Source organism: Euleptes europaea, chromosome 1 (genome assembly GCF_029931775.1).
Source record: "Euleptes europaea isolate rEulEur1 chromosome 1, rEulEur1.hap1, whole genome shotgun sequence".
In the NCBI taxonomy this organism is placed as follows: domain Eukaryota; kingdom Metazoa; phylum Chordata; class Lepidosauria; order Squamata; family Sphaerodactylidae; genus Euleptes; species Euleptes europaea.
Window position 1 is genome coordinate 134,617,799 of NC_079312.1, and position 17,584 is coordinate 134,635,382.

The following is a 17,584-nucleotide window of genomic DNA, read 5'->3' on the forward strand; positions in this document are numbered from 1 at the left end:
TTTGCACGGGTGATCATCCGCCCGGCTGCGACTGCTAGAGGCGGTTTCTCTTCGGGCGCTTCTACCCACTCGCCTCGCTCTTGGCTCAGAACCCGGCCACCATTTAACTGTGCGTTGTGTGGGAAAAAACAACAACAACTTCTGTTTTGAATCTCTCCCCCTCCAGCTTGAGCAGATGGCCCTGCCTTCTAGTATTATGGGAGAGGGTAGTCTTATACGGCGAGTATATCCCAAACTCTATATTTTAGCTTGAAAAGTTGGGGGTCGTCTTATATGCCCAGTCGTCTTATAAGCTGGAAAATACGGTATTTGTCCAAATGCTTTGTGTTTTAAGTCCAAATGCTCTTGTGTCCAAGAGCAATGGGTACAGGGGAATTTAGAGAACCCCTATGCTCAAAAAAGGGTGGGTGATCCATGACTTTGCCCAAGAGCATGTTGTTCTCACCAATCGCTTCTGAAGAACACCTTGTGAAAAGGTGAAAGGGGTAGTGGCAACTAGTTAGCATTAAGATATGAACCAAATCAGAATGCACAAAACACTGTGAAAAATTTGTGTTCCAGGTAAGTGAATTCTATGACAATGGCTTGTTGAAACTGGTGAACCTGGGCAGGACTGGACTGTAGGGCTGTCAATCTCCCCCCCCCCCCCCCAGTATTCTTCGGGTTCGGGTTTATTGAACCAGAAAATTTTCGGGAAATCTGGAAAACCCGGATTTCCTGAAAATATTTGGGTCAATAAACCCGGACCCGAATAATACCGAAAAAATTCGGCACAGATCCACGCTGCCAAGCCAGGCTTGGCAGCGTGGATCTCTTTCAAGTCCCCGCTGCCCGCGTCCCTGGGCCTCCCGGGGAGGCGGGCGGTGGGGGCTTAGCTTAGATCCATTCTGCTAGGCTTGGCAGCGTGGATCTCTTTAAAGCCCCCACAGTCTGCGTATCTGGGACTCGGGGAGGCGGGCGGTGGGGGCTTAGTTTAGATCCAGCATGGATCTCTTTAAAGCCTCCCTCCCTGGGACTCCCGGGGAGGTGGGCGGGGGGGGGGCTTAGTTAGATCTGTGCCTTAAAGGAAGGCGGGGGATTCCCTAAACCGGGAAAGCCGAATTAAATCGGCTTTCCCCCGAAGTTTGGCTTCTAGAAACGGCTGCCTTTTTTTGCTTCGGTTAATCCTGAACTGGGGAAAGCCAGATCAACGTTGATTCGGGATTTTCCCAGTTCAGGATTAACCGAATTGACAGCCCTACTGGGCTATACAATGAAAATTAACCGTCTAAGAAATCAAATGAAGCAAGTGTGTGAAATCAGCTCCGCAGTATGATGTACTCATTGTTTTCCAGCACTGAACATACTTTTATGTTTTATGTAGACTCAGAAAAATCTCCTTGACGTGATGTGCTCTTACAACCTGAACAAGCTGGGTGCTCTTGTATCTGCTGTCATCGTAAAATCATGGCCAACTAACAGGGCTGGTGAACCTGGTGACTTGGAAGGTGCTCTGAATCATCTTCTTGTTTGGCCAGATATCAAGCATCTTTTCAGCTTCAATGGTATTTATGTATAGCATTTAATTGGGAGCCGAATTCTGGGTGCAGGAGGGAAATCTTTCAGAGTGTCTAATGGTGCAAAGTACATTATTCAACATCAACACTGACTCAGATTGCAGATAACTTAAATGTGACATTATGGAAAGGGAAAGTCACATAAGACTTAGCCTTTCAGAGAGGAATTATGTTGAAATGAAAATCTGGATTTATTTCGCTGATGATTTGAGAGGAGGAGTGCAGTCGTTACCTGTGTGCTTCTTGTTTTATGTGATTTTTTTCTTTTAAAAACAAAACATTGTGATATACTTGTATAAAGGAGAGTTGACAAGGTGAAGTGTGGCAAATGTGCAAACTTGCCATGGAAATGTTGAGAGGGACAAACGTTGCTTTTGATGAAATGGGGATGGAAGCAATTCAAGCAGTCTTTGTTCTTAGTTCTGAAAGAACAAAGACTGCTTGTTTTTTGTTGTTTAAATACATTATCGATTTGCCAGGGTCAGGTGGGGACTTCCTGGATCAACTTACTGATGAAGCCAAGGAGTGCATGACCATTGCTGACTCCATATATACCAAAATTGCCCATGAACTCAATTCAGGCAATATCCTCGTTAAACACTTAGAACTGATTTTGAAGTACAAGAAACAGTTTCTGTCTATTTGGGAGCTAAGTAAGTATGAATTCTTTTTGCATGCGTGTGGGGGCATGATAGGTAAATGTAATCAGAATAATAGGTTTATATGGGGTGTAGCCATTGTTTCTTCTTAGTAGTTTGAGGTAAACATGTGGGCAGGTTGGGGGCTCCCAGCCTGATTAGGAGGAAAATGCAGATTTTTTTCTTCTGGAGCCCTTAAATAATGCCAGGCAAAGATGCGTTGGAGCAACTGAGGCTTGTTTGCGTGTGGTCACCAGAAATTGTGCATTAGCTCAAGTGCCAGGGCAACTTGAGAGAGTCTTCACAACAGTTTGCGAAGGAAGAAGAAATGGAGATTAGGAGCAGCAAGGACAATCCCCCCCCCAGTGTTTTATGGTCATTTATAAAATAGCAGATCATTACAAAATACCAGACAAAGTTCTGAAACCCACGAAAATAAAAATTTAAATTTAGAGGGGAGAAATTGCCATTAACTCTTGAGTCACTGTTTCCCAGATTATACCAATAAGAATCCTAAAATTGTATACAGAACAAAGTTGGAAGAGATGTAATTAGATTGATTATAACAAAATACGGTAACAGCTTTGATTATAACAAAATACAGTAACAGCTTTGTTATCCAGCATTTGGTTATCCAGCATGCTGTGTTCTCTTATCAGTGGTGGAAGGTATCCAAAAGTGGGTTACACCCTTCCACACTCACTCCACAGGCAGGGCAATGCAAATTATTTTTGCATTGCTTCCATGTCTGGCTTGGGGGAGAGCCCCAGTCCATGCCCTGCCTTCCTCTGCATAGGATGAACTTCCACAGTTCTTCAAAACTGAAAGTAGCCTAGAGAGCAAGAGCGAGACAAAGAAAGCATTTAGGCTTATTGAAGAGTGTAGGTTAACAAGATGCCCAAACCAAGGAGACTTCTGGCATGGCAGCTGCCCACCCTGGTGCCTTTCCAGAGCATTTTGCCAGGATGCCTCACCAGAGTCAGGAGCACTTGGCTGAGTCCCCGGCCACCAGACCATCCACTTTCAGGGCAGATATCAAGTCCATGCTGGCTCCCCAGACCAGGGGAATGGTTGGGACTCCTCATGCAGATATCTCCTCCACGCCAGCTCCCAATGTCATGGAAACAGCCGGCGCACAGCCACCAAAAGAGCCTGCCAGGATCTCCCCTCCGACGAGGCCTCGGCTGAGACAGGATCTTATCAGATCACTGCAGCCTCTACCATAGTGGCTCCCTTGTGCCTTTGGAGCACAAGGGAGTCACTTTTGATTGTAACCGCCAGTCCCCTTCAACGCAATTCACGTGGGCAGGATGATATCCAAGGCTTCAGAGCTCATAATTATTGGTGGCATTGAGACTTCCTGCGCATGAGTAACCAGCAAAGGGAAGGAGAAGTGCAAAGATCCCAGGAATTTGAATCCACCCTCCTCCTTTCCCTCCAAAGATTTTTGACGGGGTGTCCCTACACCCCAGCATGCTCAGACAACTTGATGGTCATAGTGCATTTGATAGGACTAATGATCTCCAGCATCAATCTCCAGCATCAACATAGTTCCACAGACCAGACTGCGCTCGTGCCCTCTACTAGTGGCTCCTCTTGCCTCACCAGGACAGCATCCTACCCTGCAGCCACTAACTGATTCCTCTTCTAAAGCAAGTGTGTACCTTCTTCCTGTGATGGATTAAAAGGGATAACCTCACAAAGGGAACTCCCTTCCTTAAATCTTCCCAGGTGCAAATAACCACACATGCCAGCGTACAGGGCTGGGGAGACCACTGCCAACACCTTTTGGTGCAGGGCAAGTGGAACCCTTCCAAATTCATGTACAGCATAAACTGGCTGGAGCCATCCAAATGGCACTAGTAGCCTTTCAGTTGTAGATAGAAGGTGCTCACTTTCTAATCCTCACAGACAACACCACAGCCAAAGCCCATCTCAATTGGCAAAAAAGGACTAGATCCCACTCCCTAAGGAGGAAGCCCTTCTCCTTCACTGGGTGGAGACCCACACAGAGTCTTCCTACAGGCCGATCACCTACAACAGGCCCATCACCTCCAAGGTGTCTGCAACCTAAAAGCTGACTGGCTCAAGACGCGGATCCTAGCAAGTGAGCACTAAACCCCAGAGTGTTCAGGACAGTGACCAGACATCTGGGCAATCTTAGCCTGGACCTTTTTGCATCTCCAACCAATCACAGGGTTCCCAGGTTCCTGTTCAGATTCAGGACAGAGAGGCAGGACACTCACAGTCTCAGGAATTCCTATACTAGTTCCCACTAGTATCAAGAATTCTGAACGGGGTTCACAGGGAGGGAACAGAAGTAATCTTCATCATGACATACTGGCAAAGATGACTATGCTTCTTCGAACTTGTCATGATGGCAGTCAGACCTCTGTGGATCATCCCCCCATCCCAGAACATTTTCATTCAGGTGCCCTCTCCTCTATCCAGATCCAGCCTGGCTCCAGCTGTCCTCATGCAAGTTGATGTGTAGGCCCTAGAAAGGCACAGATACCCTCCTGAGCTTATAGATGTCATGCTTGCCTCCAGGAAACCCTCCACCAGCAGGGTTTGAGGCAACCTGGATAGCATTCACCAGGTGGTTCTGCAGAAAGAAGGTCAGTCTCTTGGCAGCCGGAATCAGGGAGGTGCTGCAATTTCTCTATGCCAGCCTAGCTCAAGGTCTACGGCCCAACACTCTGAGATGGCAAGTCACATCCCTAACTTAGATATCTCCTCGGGGACCAGGGGACCTCTCTCATCTCATACCCACATCAAAAGATTTCTCAGAGTTGGCCCTCCTAGCCCCTCCCCCCCCCCCCGAGACAATGTTTTCCCTCTTGGGACCTACACCAGGTCCTAGGGCTTTACTTAAACCATAGTTCAAACCAGTCAGATCAGTAACTCTTAGAATCTTATCCTTCAAGGATGCATTCCTTTTGGCCATCACACATGCCAGATGGGTCTCGATAAGGAAAGAATTGTGCTCCTCCCATAAAGACTCAGTAATCCGCAGGACAGACCCCTCCTTTGTATCAAGGGTAACCCCTGCCAAAGACCACGAAAGACCAGGAAATCCACCTACCATCTTTCTGCCCATTTCTTCACATCCCAAGGAGAAGGAACGGCACAAAGTGGATGCAAGGAGAGCACCGAAGACTTACATAGAGCGCACAGAGTCTTTAGGCTTATAAACTCACTGATTGTTCAACCCATCTTCCATGGGTATCCAAGACCACTATCACCAGGAGGATTAAGGTGTGTATCTTATTAGCAAATGAGGTCCAACACTTACCTGCTTCCGTCTTCCATGGGTGATAAGGTATAAAAAAAATCTTCTTAGCATACAAAATCCAACATTTATCTGCTTCCAAAGGAGTCACAGCACACTCCATTAGGGTGACAGCCACCTCAGCGGCATTCTGTACCAATGCTGTAGTTGCAGAAATCTGCAGAGCAGCAACCTGGATATCACTGTCTATCTTTGTCAGTTATACTATTGAATACCTACAGGTCTGCAGATAGAGCCTTGGGTAGGAGAGTCCTCCAGAAGGTGGTTCCCAAGTAATTCCTCTGACAAGCAACAAACTGCCCAACTTGGATGACTCAGCTGTTCAATATCCCACTTCTGGGTACCTTCCACCACTGAGGGAGAATGAAACATTGGCGCTACCATGAGGGTTTCTTCTCATTAGTGGAATGGAAGGTATCCCTTCCCTCCCACAAGACAGAATAAATTTCTGGGAGATGAAAGTAAACATGGTTCGAAGGATGATGTTTCTGCAAAAGAACTAAGGAATTTCTCTTGACATGAACCTTGGCGAGCATGAACTAGGACTCACCCCTTACTGGATGTGGAAACAATGCAAAAATAATGTGCAAGGCCCTGCCTGTGGAGCAAGTGTGTGGGGTTTAACCCACTTCTGGATACTTTCCTTTCCACTGATTAGAAGAATCCCTCCTGGTAAGTCCAGCGTTAACTGGTTAGTTAACTGGTATCTCCCAGAGGGCAAGCCCCTCAGAGCAATAAGCTTGGTTAACCAGCAACCTCCATTGCCCATGCCAGGTAGGGGTGTGTGTGTATGTGTGTGTGTGTGTAAAGTGCCATCAAGTCGCAGCTGACTTCTGGTGACCCCAGCAAGGGGCTTTCCAGGCAAGTGATTAAGCAGAGGTGGGTTGCCATTTCCAGCGTGGTGTAGTGGTTAAGAGCTGTGGTTTGGAGTAGTGGACTCTGATCTGGAGAACCGGGTTTGATTCCCCTCTCCTCCACATGAGTGGCAGAGGCTAATCTGGTGAACTGGATTGGTTTCCCCACTCCTTCACATCAAGCCAGCTGGGTGACATTGGGCTAGTCAGCTCTCTCAGCCCCACCTACCTCACCAGGTGTCTGTTGTGGGGAAGGGAAGGTGATTGTAAGCCGGTTTGATTCTACCTTAAGTGGGAGAGAAAGTCGGCATATAAAAACCAACTCTTCCTCCTCTTCCTCCTCTGCACAGTCTTTCCTGGAGGTCTCCCTTCCATGTACCAACCCTGTTTAGCTTCTGAGACCTGACGAGATTGGGCTATACCATGCTGTCTTCTCTCCTCCCATACTAGATAACAGCTTTTTATTGTGACTATAAAATTGTGTGAGTGTTAAGTGCCGTCAAGTCTCTTCCGACTCATGGCGACCCTATGAATTAAAGTCCTCCAAAATGACCTATCTTTGACAGCCTTGCTCAGATCTTGCAAATTGAGGGCTGTGGCTTCATTTATTGAGTCAATCCATCTCTTATTGGGTCTTCCTCTTTTCCTGCTGCCCTCAACTTTTCCTAGCATGACGGTCTTTTCCAGTGACTCTTGTCTTCTCATAATGTGACCAAAATATGATAGCTTCAGTTTGTAAAATTTCAGATTGTAAAATTACCCATGATCAATAAACATAAAAGCAAACACTAATTGGGTGAATTTGCAAAATGAGAATCTGGCAGGGCTATACTAGCTACACAGTAGAAGCAAACTCAAATAAAGAATGGGGGATGAAAAGAGAACAGAGATGGCTTGCCCAAAAGGGTTTCCCTGGGTGCTCGGAATGCAACAAACCAGAATAGGCAGGAGGGAAAGGACCTGCAGACGCTGACAACCCCCTCCCTCTAATCTGAGACCTTGGCCTGGGCAGCCAAGGTTTTTATAGTCATGAGAGTTCAGAATCTGTTGTGTCTTACTTTGGAAAATACTGAATCCAAGCTAGAGACATTTTTTCTGGGGGTGGCAAGCAGGGGAGAAAGGGTTGTACTGACATGTAACTTCCGGTTTTCATTTCAGAAAATAAGCATCTTTCAATCATGGAGAAAACTGAACAAAAGCAGACCCTCCAAAAAGTGCTTGAGTTGAGGCTTCAAGAAGTCTTGTTAATCAAGAAGGAGCAAAAAATGTTGGGATCCTTCTTGGACATGTGTAGGAAGGTTCAAGATTTTGTAAAAGGTAATGGTTTAAATAGGCAGATGTTGAAAATGAGAGTTTTCTGTTGTGAACTGCCTCTGTTGCAGTGGCAAAGTTGCTTCTAATTTTGGAAGTAGAACAAAACTGTTGACTGGGAAGGCAGCAGCATCCGTGTCATATGGGAACCTGAAAACATAACTTCATTTTTAGTGTTTTAAGCAACTATTGGGGCTGGCATTTGATGCTGAAATGTGATTTGTTGTACCAAGAGAGAAAGTGAGAATGTGTGCATTCCAAGTTATGGCTGTCCTTTCATTTTTCAGTGGACATTTCTGAAATTGAAATGAAGCACAGTGAAAATCTGGACTCTAAAGCACTGAATGACATTGTGACTGTGAGACATCCGGGTCACCATGATGATGGTAAAATAGAGACCTATTACAACCTGAGTCCAGCTCTAGGGAAGACAGCTAAAATAGTGCATGATTTTAAAGAGAGCCATATCTTCCAGCATTGCTGGGAGTGGGCAGCTAAAAACCTGTTGGGCAACGATGAAGATGTAATTGAAGACCAGGATTTTGCCACTTTGAATTTTGATGATGTGCTAGAAGACATATATGAGCCCTGCTACAGTGAATTCTGCCGATTCTATAGCAGCCTGAAATCTGGAGAGCTCACATTTGCTGAAGTGGACATTCTCTTCAGAGATTTTACCAACAATTATGAGGAGTTAAAGAAGGATTTGAGGATTATGTGCAACCAGGACCCTCAAGATAGTGGTGAATGGATAGACCAACGGGCTCAGCAGATACAGCAGTATCATGAACTGCATTTAGCTGTGGACTCTGCTAAAGTTATTGACAAGGTCAAGGAAGGTTTAAGCCTATCTGGTGACTTCAAAGTCTTGCGACTTCTGCTGAACTTTGTAAGTACAGATCTTCAAAATATTAGCAGCCTATCTGTCAGGCAAAGGAAGTGTACCTAAGCTTTGTAAAGCTAGCTTGGATCTGCATGGAGAAAGGCAGGTCAGACGTTATTTTTAAAAATGCCTAGCTGATTTCAGATGTATTCAAATTTATATTGGTTGCTTATCTTAATTCATTTATTTTTGGGGGGATATTTCTGCATCGCCTGTTCAGAGTCCTGCTCGAGGCTGCTATCGATTAAAGCAACCTAACAATCTAAAAGCAAGCCATTGGGCATAAACAGCATAAAAGCTATCCATAAAACAGAAACAGACCATTAAAAAAGTTGGTAAGATAAAATCCCTAATTAAAACCTTACTTGTAGTTACGGCAGTTCTGATGTCCCAGAGAGAGGTGGCGGGGGGAAAGATCAAATACAGTGAGAAAATAATGAAATTTAATTGAAGGATAAGAACAAAAACATCAAGAAGTCTGTTTTATTTAAATCAAACTGATTTAAATCACTAGTCAGGAAGACTCAGCTTAATCATGGCTTTCTGTATAAAAGTCCATTTTTGCTGGTTGTTATAAACCTTAATATATATGCCCAATTTGGAAAGATGCAGGTTTTATTTTTAGAAGATACATACTCTGGAAATAAAAATCCAGTTTTGTGATGGTATCTTCTACACTGAGCACTAAGTACTGTTGGGTAGATAGAAAAAAAATACCCTAAATATTCTTTACATGAGATTCTGGGACAGTATAAAATTGGGCCCCTAATCCATCAATTAAGGCACTGGCAAACCACCTCTGTTAGTCTCTTGCCTTGAAAACCCCATAAGGGGTCGCCATAAGTTGGCTGCGACTTGACAGCACTTTACACATACACACAATCCATCAATTACTGAAACTCGTTTACAAAATTATTCTTAAACATTCCATAAATATATTGTCTCATACTATTGAATTGCCGTTTTAAAAATCTTTTTAACAAAATTTTATTTTGACAAACACAAACAACCATAAAAAACATTAAAACATAAACTCAATATAACAATGTATATGAAGCTTGCCACTCAAAATTACAATTCTGTTGTTCTCCTCATTGAATTACATTGCTCTTTGTATATCACATATTCTTCTATAACTGTTAACACATTTAGTACTTATTGCCCTAAAGCTCTCTCATGTTATCTAAGTGTGATTTAGTTCTGTTCCAAATTTCTAGCTATATAATTGGGGGGGGGGAATCCCATTTTTCCCGAAATTCTGAGATTGGCCTATTATGTATAAACTATGTCAGTTTTGCCATAGTTGCATATTCTATTAATTTATTAATCCACTCATCTAAATCTGGGCATTTCTCTGCTTTCCATTTTGCTGCATGTAGAGCAGTCTTGCCGCCATCACTATATACTTAAATAGTTCATTGTGTGTTTTTGAAATAATACTTAATAAAATGTTTAATAACATACTTTTCAAATCCATAACAAACTTAATTTTTAAAACCTTTGGCATTTTGTCGTGTATCATTATCCAAAGTTTCCTTGTTTTCTTACGTTACTATTGAATGACAAATTAATCCCTATTCCATGATGAGATGTTTTTAAGCAGTAATGTATCTTAAACCTATCAAAATACAGTTTTAATTTTCTTCAAAAAGCAATCTGATTCATTTTTAAAAATCCAGTTGATTATTTTTAAACAAATAATTTATTTTAGCTGCCCTGATGAAAAGTTGTTAAACTCAGAGTTTTTCTCCCCTTCTTCAGATGACCAGTTTCTGACTGTTGTATATTCATATTCCTGCATTTTCTCTAACCTGCATGTATGATGCCCACACACATCTGTCTCTGTCATATCTACTATAGAGCGAATCAGCTCCATGACAGTTATGTAGCAAGCTATGCTAACGTGGTGTCAGTGGGCTGATACAAATGACTGTTGACTGCATGGTGTCTCCTTGCAAGGATAACTGTGCATAGTGATCACCTGTGGTGGAGATGACTGGTTAATGCATGGTAGCTCCATAGAAGTCTTCTGTGGGGGGCACCAAATTATGTGAGGAGCTGGTCATTTATAGTATCCAGCCGCACTTTGAGGCAAATATGGCCCATTCCAATAGAGTTGCAGGGATGTGGTCATGTTTTTGCCTTATTCTCTGACCAGGTGTATTGTAAACGGAGTCTTCAGAGGCTTGAAATGTGAAATTATTTCCAGCTGGAAAAGGAGGCATTAATAGATGAAGCGTACACTAAGGATGCCACCATAATCTAGCAGATTCAGTTTCTAACACTGATATTATTCTGCTGTGGCAGACAATGGGCCAGAACCCAGCATCTATCTGATTTGCTACGCCTTGAGCAAAATCCAAGTACAAAGATTATTGATGTGTGAATGCAGAAGGCTATGCATTCCATTAAAAACATTGAACTGCATCTAGATTTGGATGCACATTCAAACTATAGCACACAAAATTACAACCTATGCTGTTAAGCAAATCCGGAATCCAAAGCACAGCACAAAAGCCAACTATAGATAGATACATACTGTGAACACAAAAGAAACAGCATAAATATCGACCAACCATCTATATGTATTGAAGAAATCACGTTAGTCTAATGTGGTTTCTTCACTACATATAGATAGTTGGTAGATATTTATGTATCCAAACTATGTCTGCAGTTCGTAAAAGCAGTGATAAAAATGGGATGTTCATGGGATATCGGAAACCACTTGGCAGTAAAGTAGAAAACTCCATTAAAGTAAAGGGACAGTTTTTGTACAATGGTGCTATGCGATATTTCTTATCCATCTGTGCAATTGTTGCTTTTCAGAAAGATGAATTTCAATCTTTTCAACAACAAAAACTCACCTGCATGAGTCTCCAATTGATGCGTGCTAAGAAACTGCTGCAGAGCATCACTGAGCCACGTCGCAGGTGTCTTGAGGAGCTTACTCTCAGGAGGGACTTTGTCAACTGGGTCAGAGAGGCTCTGGAAGGTAAAATAGATGCAAATATAATTTATTTATTTATTGGAATTAATTGGGAATTATGCTCAGCATATCTGGAAAGATCATGATTTATATTTGATCTACAAAGCCTTTGTCAGGCCTCTGCTTTCTCAGTTTCTTTTATGCTTGTCTTATTGAGACTTGCAGGAAATCTTTTTGGCAATAAACTGGAAAGTGTCCTCCTTCTGCACCCTCCCTTCACCTCCTCAGTTTCTGAACTTCTCTTCGTCCTACATCGTTTCCCAGTTTCATGCCTCCTTTCATTTGCTTGTACAGTCTCTCCTTCTGACACACACACAAGCAAGCATGTTACCGACCCTGGATGATCACATGTGCAAGTAACTATGCATGCATTCTTGCACACAGTCTCATGTAGGGTGCTTTTGTGTATGTGCAGGGGGTTCATTTGCCTCTCTCCCCATTGCTTTTCACCAGTTTACAGAAACCTTCTCCTGCCCTCCTTTGCCATCTTCACAGATGGTCCAAGATGGCTAATAGCTTTGACTAGGTTTCCAAAAGTATGTTCCAGTTGGTTCCAAAATTATTCTTTTCTCCTCCTCCTTTTTCTTCTTCTTCTCCTCCTCCTCCAAATTGAGCTATCTTATTCCAAAGCAGCATTCACAAATGCAATTCAACTTCTTTCATGTGGCTACTGACTCTGGATTGGCTTAGAATAGCCTATTCTTACCTGACTAGTTTGCATCTGGTAGAAGCAAATAACTCTACAGATGTGTCAGGATGCTGTAAGCATGTGGGCCAGAAAAGTGTGGCACAGCCATTCATTTTTACCCATCCAATCAAGAGACCTTTGAAGCTCTTAATAAAATCAGTTAATGCTAGCTTGTTAAAACTGTTACTTTTTCTGCTAGAAGGTAGCATACAGAGGGTATCAGGAGCCCTCCTTGGCTGGACTCAGACTCAAATCCAGCCTCCTTACGGAATGTATAGGAGGAACTAGGGATCACGCAGGGGCCACATCAGGGATGCCCAGAATCACCAGGCTGTACCCAGACCCCGTGGACTTTGAGGGCTCAGCTGAGGGGCCTGCTCCTGAAGCCTCTGCTCAAGAAGACACTGCCAGCTGATCATACCTTGGGCAGCTGCCCCTCTCCCCTGTAGGGCCAGACCTCAGACCGCCAGCACCCCAGGATGTCCTTCCTCCCAGAAGGCACAGCACAGCATAGACAGCTGGCCTTGTGAAGAGGCAGCACAGTGGTGAAGAGCCTGTGCTCCTCCCATGAAGTACTGTTCTGGTGGAGGCAGTTTCTTGCAGGATCAGGTCTCCATCATGCCCTAGCTGGCTGAAGGCCAGGAAGAGATTGGGTGTCTTTCCCTTTCAGGGTATTTAGCGTGAGGCAACGCAGAGGGATTTGCTGGTTCAGCCAGTTCATAGAAGCCAGTGTATCCCTGTTAAATCTGCAAACTTGGACCTAGTAAACTGCAGATCATGACAGACCTTAGTGTTGCCCTGAAAGGCAGACCCCTTCCTCTAACTAGTATGTGGATCCCTCTGTGTTGCCAAGAGGCAGATGGTTCTTTTTCCACTAGGGATTTCAAAAGCAATGAGCACACCGATGATAGAAGAAAAGCAGTTTTATTATTCACAAACTAGAAACATAAGCAGAGAATAACAGAAATGTATACCCACACTGCTGGAACCCTGACAATAGCAGAGGGTGGACTCAGTTCCGCGGCTTGGCCTGAGCTGAGATTCAGAGGAAAAAATAGCCCCCCTTAACATATATGCTGTTAGGTGTATGTGTGTGTGATTCTAACTCTTAGCCTTGGGAGGCAGTTTGCTCCAAGGCCAAGAGATAGGTGGTGTGAGGCAGTGAGTGCCTCCCCACATTCCAGTGCCAGGGGCATTGTTCCCCTCTATACACAACCCACTCCCAAAAGTGCATTAGCTACAGATAAGAGAAAAGGTATATTTTTTGGAGAGACGCTCAGCATCAGTAACCCCTTCCAGTCTGATGCTGTCACAGAGCAATCTCTGGCACAGAAGGAGAAATCTGTGGTTCACCACTACTTCTTTTGCAGTGTGCCACTACACACTGAGGAGCCCCGTGGCGCAGAGCGTTAAGCTGCAGTACTGCAGTCAAAAGCTTCACTCACGACCTGAGTTCGATCCCGACGGAAGTCGGTTTCAGGTAGCCGGCTCAAGGTCGACTCAGCCTTCCCTCCTTCCGAGGTCGGTAACAAGAGTACCCAGCTTGCTGGGGGTAAAGGGAAGATGACTGGGGAAGGCACTGCAAGCCACCCCGCAAACCAAAGTCTGCCTTGGAAACATCGGGATGTGATGTCACCCCATGGGTCAGGAATGACCCGGTGCTTGCACAGGGGACCTTTACCTTCTCGGCTCAGAGGGACAAGGGGCATCTTCAGAATGGGTGTTTCCTTTTTCCTCTTTGCTCGGGAGGCAGGATTTAATATTTAAATTTTCCTTGACTACTGAGGGTAAACGCCCCCTGAAGCCAGTTCTATTTCCTGCCTTATCGGGAGAGCAGCCTCTAAGCAGCTCTCAGCTCAAGGAGAACAAATTTTTGCTCTTATTCCTTTCTATTCCTATCTATTCTTTTCTATACCTAATTTCACATCTATATTTCCTGTACTTTTTCTATCTTAGATAGAAGGCTTAAAAAAAAAATAAAAAATCTTCCCGCCAAAACAAGATGGCGGATCGGCAAGAAGACAATTATATCGCCTCAGCCGATTTGGACCCTAGCCTACTAACAGCTATGCCGGGTCCTTCTGAATCCTCCACCAGTCAACCAGTTGACTCGGGGGTTAAAAAGAAAAAGAAAAACGGCTCAAGCGGCGGAGGCAGCGGTAAGTGCAAGAGGGTCGCCTCATAGACGCCGCCCGGCTCACAGGCGCTCCGAAAAGAAGCGGACGAGTTCCCGCAGCGGCTAGCGCCACGGAGATTACAGTGGCTCTTGCCGCTCCTCCGGTGCAGCAACTTCCAGGGGAGAAGCAGCAGGCTGGCGGCTCGCCTTTGCCTTCTACCGCTTTGTCCTATGGCGGCTCGCCTTTAGTGCAAGGATGTGAAGCGGCTGCGGAGACACCGGCTACCGGTAGGATTCCTCCCCCCCTGTTTCAAGATGGCGGGCTAGCCTTTCTTAGAGCGGAGCTTTCAGCTCTTATTAAAGATGCCTTCACAGAAGGCTTGAGAGCAGCCCAACCCCCCCCCTCCTCCAATCTATCCCCAGCCCTCCTCAGCCATGGAAGCCCAGACATTGCAGGACTATACGTCCTTGGGTGCCCGTCCAAAACAAACAAGTGCTGGCAGTACTTACCTCGGGGACGGCAAGTGGCCTACTAAGGCGGCCCTAAAAGACACTTCAGCTCAGCAGGTTATGCAAGGGGAGGAAGGAGATGACTCCATGTCTGAAAGAGAGGAGGGCGAGTTCAGTTCGGATGGGGAAGACATAATTGAACAACCAAAACAGTCTAGAGTGTTTAACGCTGAGGAATTTCCTCTGCTATTGTCTAAAACCCTAGCAGCCCTTGATCTTTCAGATGACACTGACACTGCAAACACTCAAAGAAAAAAGGGGATGAAAGAATTCTTTCATATGCATGACATTCCAGACAAGGTGATACCTGTACCTGATTATTTCCTATCACTCATTAAGTCAGAATGGGAGAAACCAATGGCTTCAAAACAGTTCCCTGTAACATCAAAAAAGTTTTATAATGTAGATCAGGCCACCTCAGAAATGCTCAAGGTACTCCCGGTGGAAGCTCCGGTCACTACACTACATACTTCAGACACAGTCACTGAAGAGGGACAGGCATTGATCAGAGATCCTGCTGATAGAAAGGCAGAGTTGGCATGCAAAAAGTCACATGAGGCCTCAGCCCTGGCAATTAAGGCCTCGGTTACATCTGCTCTGGTGTCAAGAGCAGCAATTATCTGGGCCAGAAAATTGACTCAGATTATTCCTCAGGAGGAAAAACAGGCTTGTGAAGGTGTCTCTAGAATTCTAAGAGCTGTCTCCTTCCTGGCAGACTCTACCTTAGACACCATGGCTTATGCTGCCAGAGCTTTAGCTACCTCAGCCGCAGCTAGAAGAGCCTTATGGCTTCGCCCTTGGTCGGTGGAGCACCGGTCAAAGTCAGTCCTCATGGGCTATCCATATCAAGGAAAACGCCTATTTGGAGACAAATTAGATTCCATCCTAGTGGAGACTAAAGATAAAAAGCAAGCCTTACCCAAGTCTCTTCACAAAGATTTTAAAAGCTCCTCCAATTCTACCAATTTTCGATCTTACCATACTCTCCAAAAATTCAGACCTGACCAACGCAGAAATCAATGGGGTCAAAACAATCAGTGGAGACAAAATCGTACTTCCTTTCGGAGAGGAGGTAGATTCAATAGGAATTCAAAATTCTCCTCCTTTCAAAGTGACAAGGGGAATAAACCTGGACAACAGTCCAAACAGTGACGCCGACCTGCTGCCTGTGAGGGGCAGGCTCAGTCACTTTCATCCACAGTGGTTGACCCCTCATGTAGACCTGTGGGTTCAAAACATAATACTTCAGGGATACCAAATAGAGTTCTCTCACATACCTGCAGACAGACTTCAGATATCACCAACATCCAAGAACAAACAAAAAATACAAAGAACTTCAGAAGCGATACAACATCTAGTAGACATCAAAGCGATAGAGGTAGTGCCTCCTTCGGAACGCTCATTGGGAATCTATTCAGTATTCTTCACCGTTCCCAAAACAGATGGGGGATGGCGGGCCATCCTAGATCTGAAGTTTCTGAACAGATTCATCCCATTGAGACGCTTCCGAATGGAGACACTGAGGTCAGTTTCAGAGGCATTGAGACCAATGGACTTCCTAACATCCATAGACCTCACCGAAGCGTACCTACATATCCTCATTTATCCACAACATCGACGCTTTCTGAGGTTCCTCTACCAAGGAATGCACTACCAATTCAGAGCCCTCCCCTTCGGGTTAACTTCCGCCCCAAGGGTATTCACCAAAGTACTGGTTACTTTGGTGGCAGAATTACGCAAGGAGGGCATACGCATTCATCCCTACTTAGACGACATTCTGGTATGTGCAGATTCCATACACAAAGTCTACAACACACAAAACAAGTAGTAGAAAAATTGACAAGCCATGGCTTCCTAATCAATCACAAGAATAGCAAGTTAACTCCTTCACAACGTCTAAAACACTTAGGCGTTCTCATAGACACTCAGCAAAACAAACTCTTCCTGACGGAGGACAAGATCACTCTCATATCATCCCTAGCCAAGGCTGCATGCAATTCCAGGGTGTCCAAACTCATGGCTCTCGCCAAGTTACAAGGGCACATGGTAGCTTGCATCCCCACCATACAATGGGCTCGTCTACACTCGAGGCCTCTACAATGGCTACTCAGACCCTATCAAAGGGACATTCAAAGGAAACGAGACATAAACATCCTCCTTCCCAAGGAAGTCAAACACAGTCTACAGTGGTGGTCACAAAGAAACAACCTTTCAAGGGGCCTCCGATTCATTTACCCGATACCAGAGCAAATTTACACGGACGCATGCACGACTGGGTGGGGAGCAACCTTTCACGAGCACATAGCCCAAGGCAATTGGAACCCCCAGGAACAAAAATTACACATAAACGTGTTAGAAATCAGAGCGATATACAAAGCTCTACAAAGCTTCACTCCACTAATCCAAAGAAAGGACATACTGATAAGAACGGACAATGTGGCCGCAAAGGCACATTTGAACAAACAAGGGGGCTCACGGTCATCAGCCTTACACAAGGAAGCACTGAAAATACTGAATTGGGCAGAAACCAACCTAACCTCACTACAGGCGGAACACATTCAGGGAGTCACGAATGTTCAAGCAGATTGGCTGAGCAGGGAGACAATAAACGAGGCAGAATGGTCCCTTCACCCGGACATATTTCAGCACATCACACAAAGGTTCGGGACACCTCAAATAGATCTATTTGCCTCAAAATCGAACCACCAACTGCCCCGGTATTACTCCAGATTTGCACAACAGGGGGCGGA

The 17,584-nt window shown here is 44.8% G+C and overlaps 1 protein-coding gene across 1 annotated transcript in view; it reads left to right on the plus strand.

Annotated features, from left to right (window-relative positions):
- RNF213 (ring finger protein 213) overlaps window positions 1-17,584 on the plus strand; it is a 97,585-nt gene that overhangs the window by 13,586 nt on the left and 66,415 nt on the right. The window contains exons 5-9 of the mRNA XM_056848648.1: window positions 1,364-1,544; window positions 2,036-2,209; window positions 7,499-7,657; window positions 7,939-8,540; window positions 11,361-11,526. Of these exons, the coding sequence (XP_056704626.1) occupies window positions 1,364-1,544; window positions 2,036-2,209; window positions 7,499-7,657; window positions 7,939-8,540; window positions 11,361-11,526 (1,282 nt within the window). The remainder of the gene's footprint in view (window positions 1-1,363; window positions 1,545-2,035; window positions 2,210-7,498; window positions 7,658-7,938; window positions 8,541-11,360; window positions 11,527-17,584) is intronic.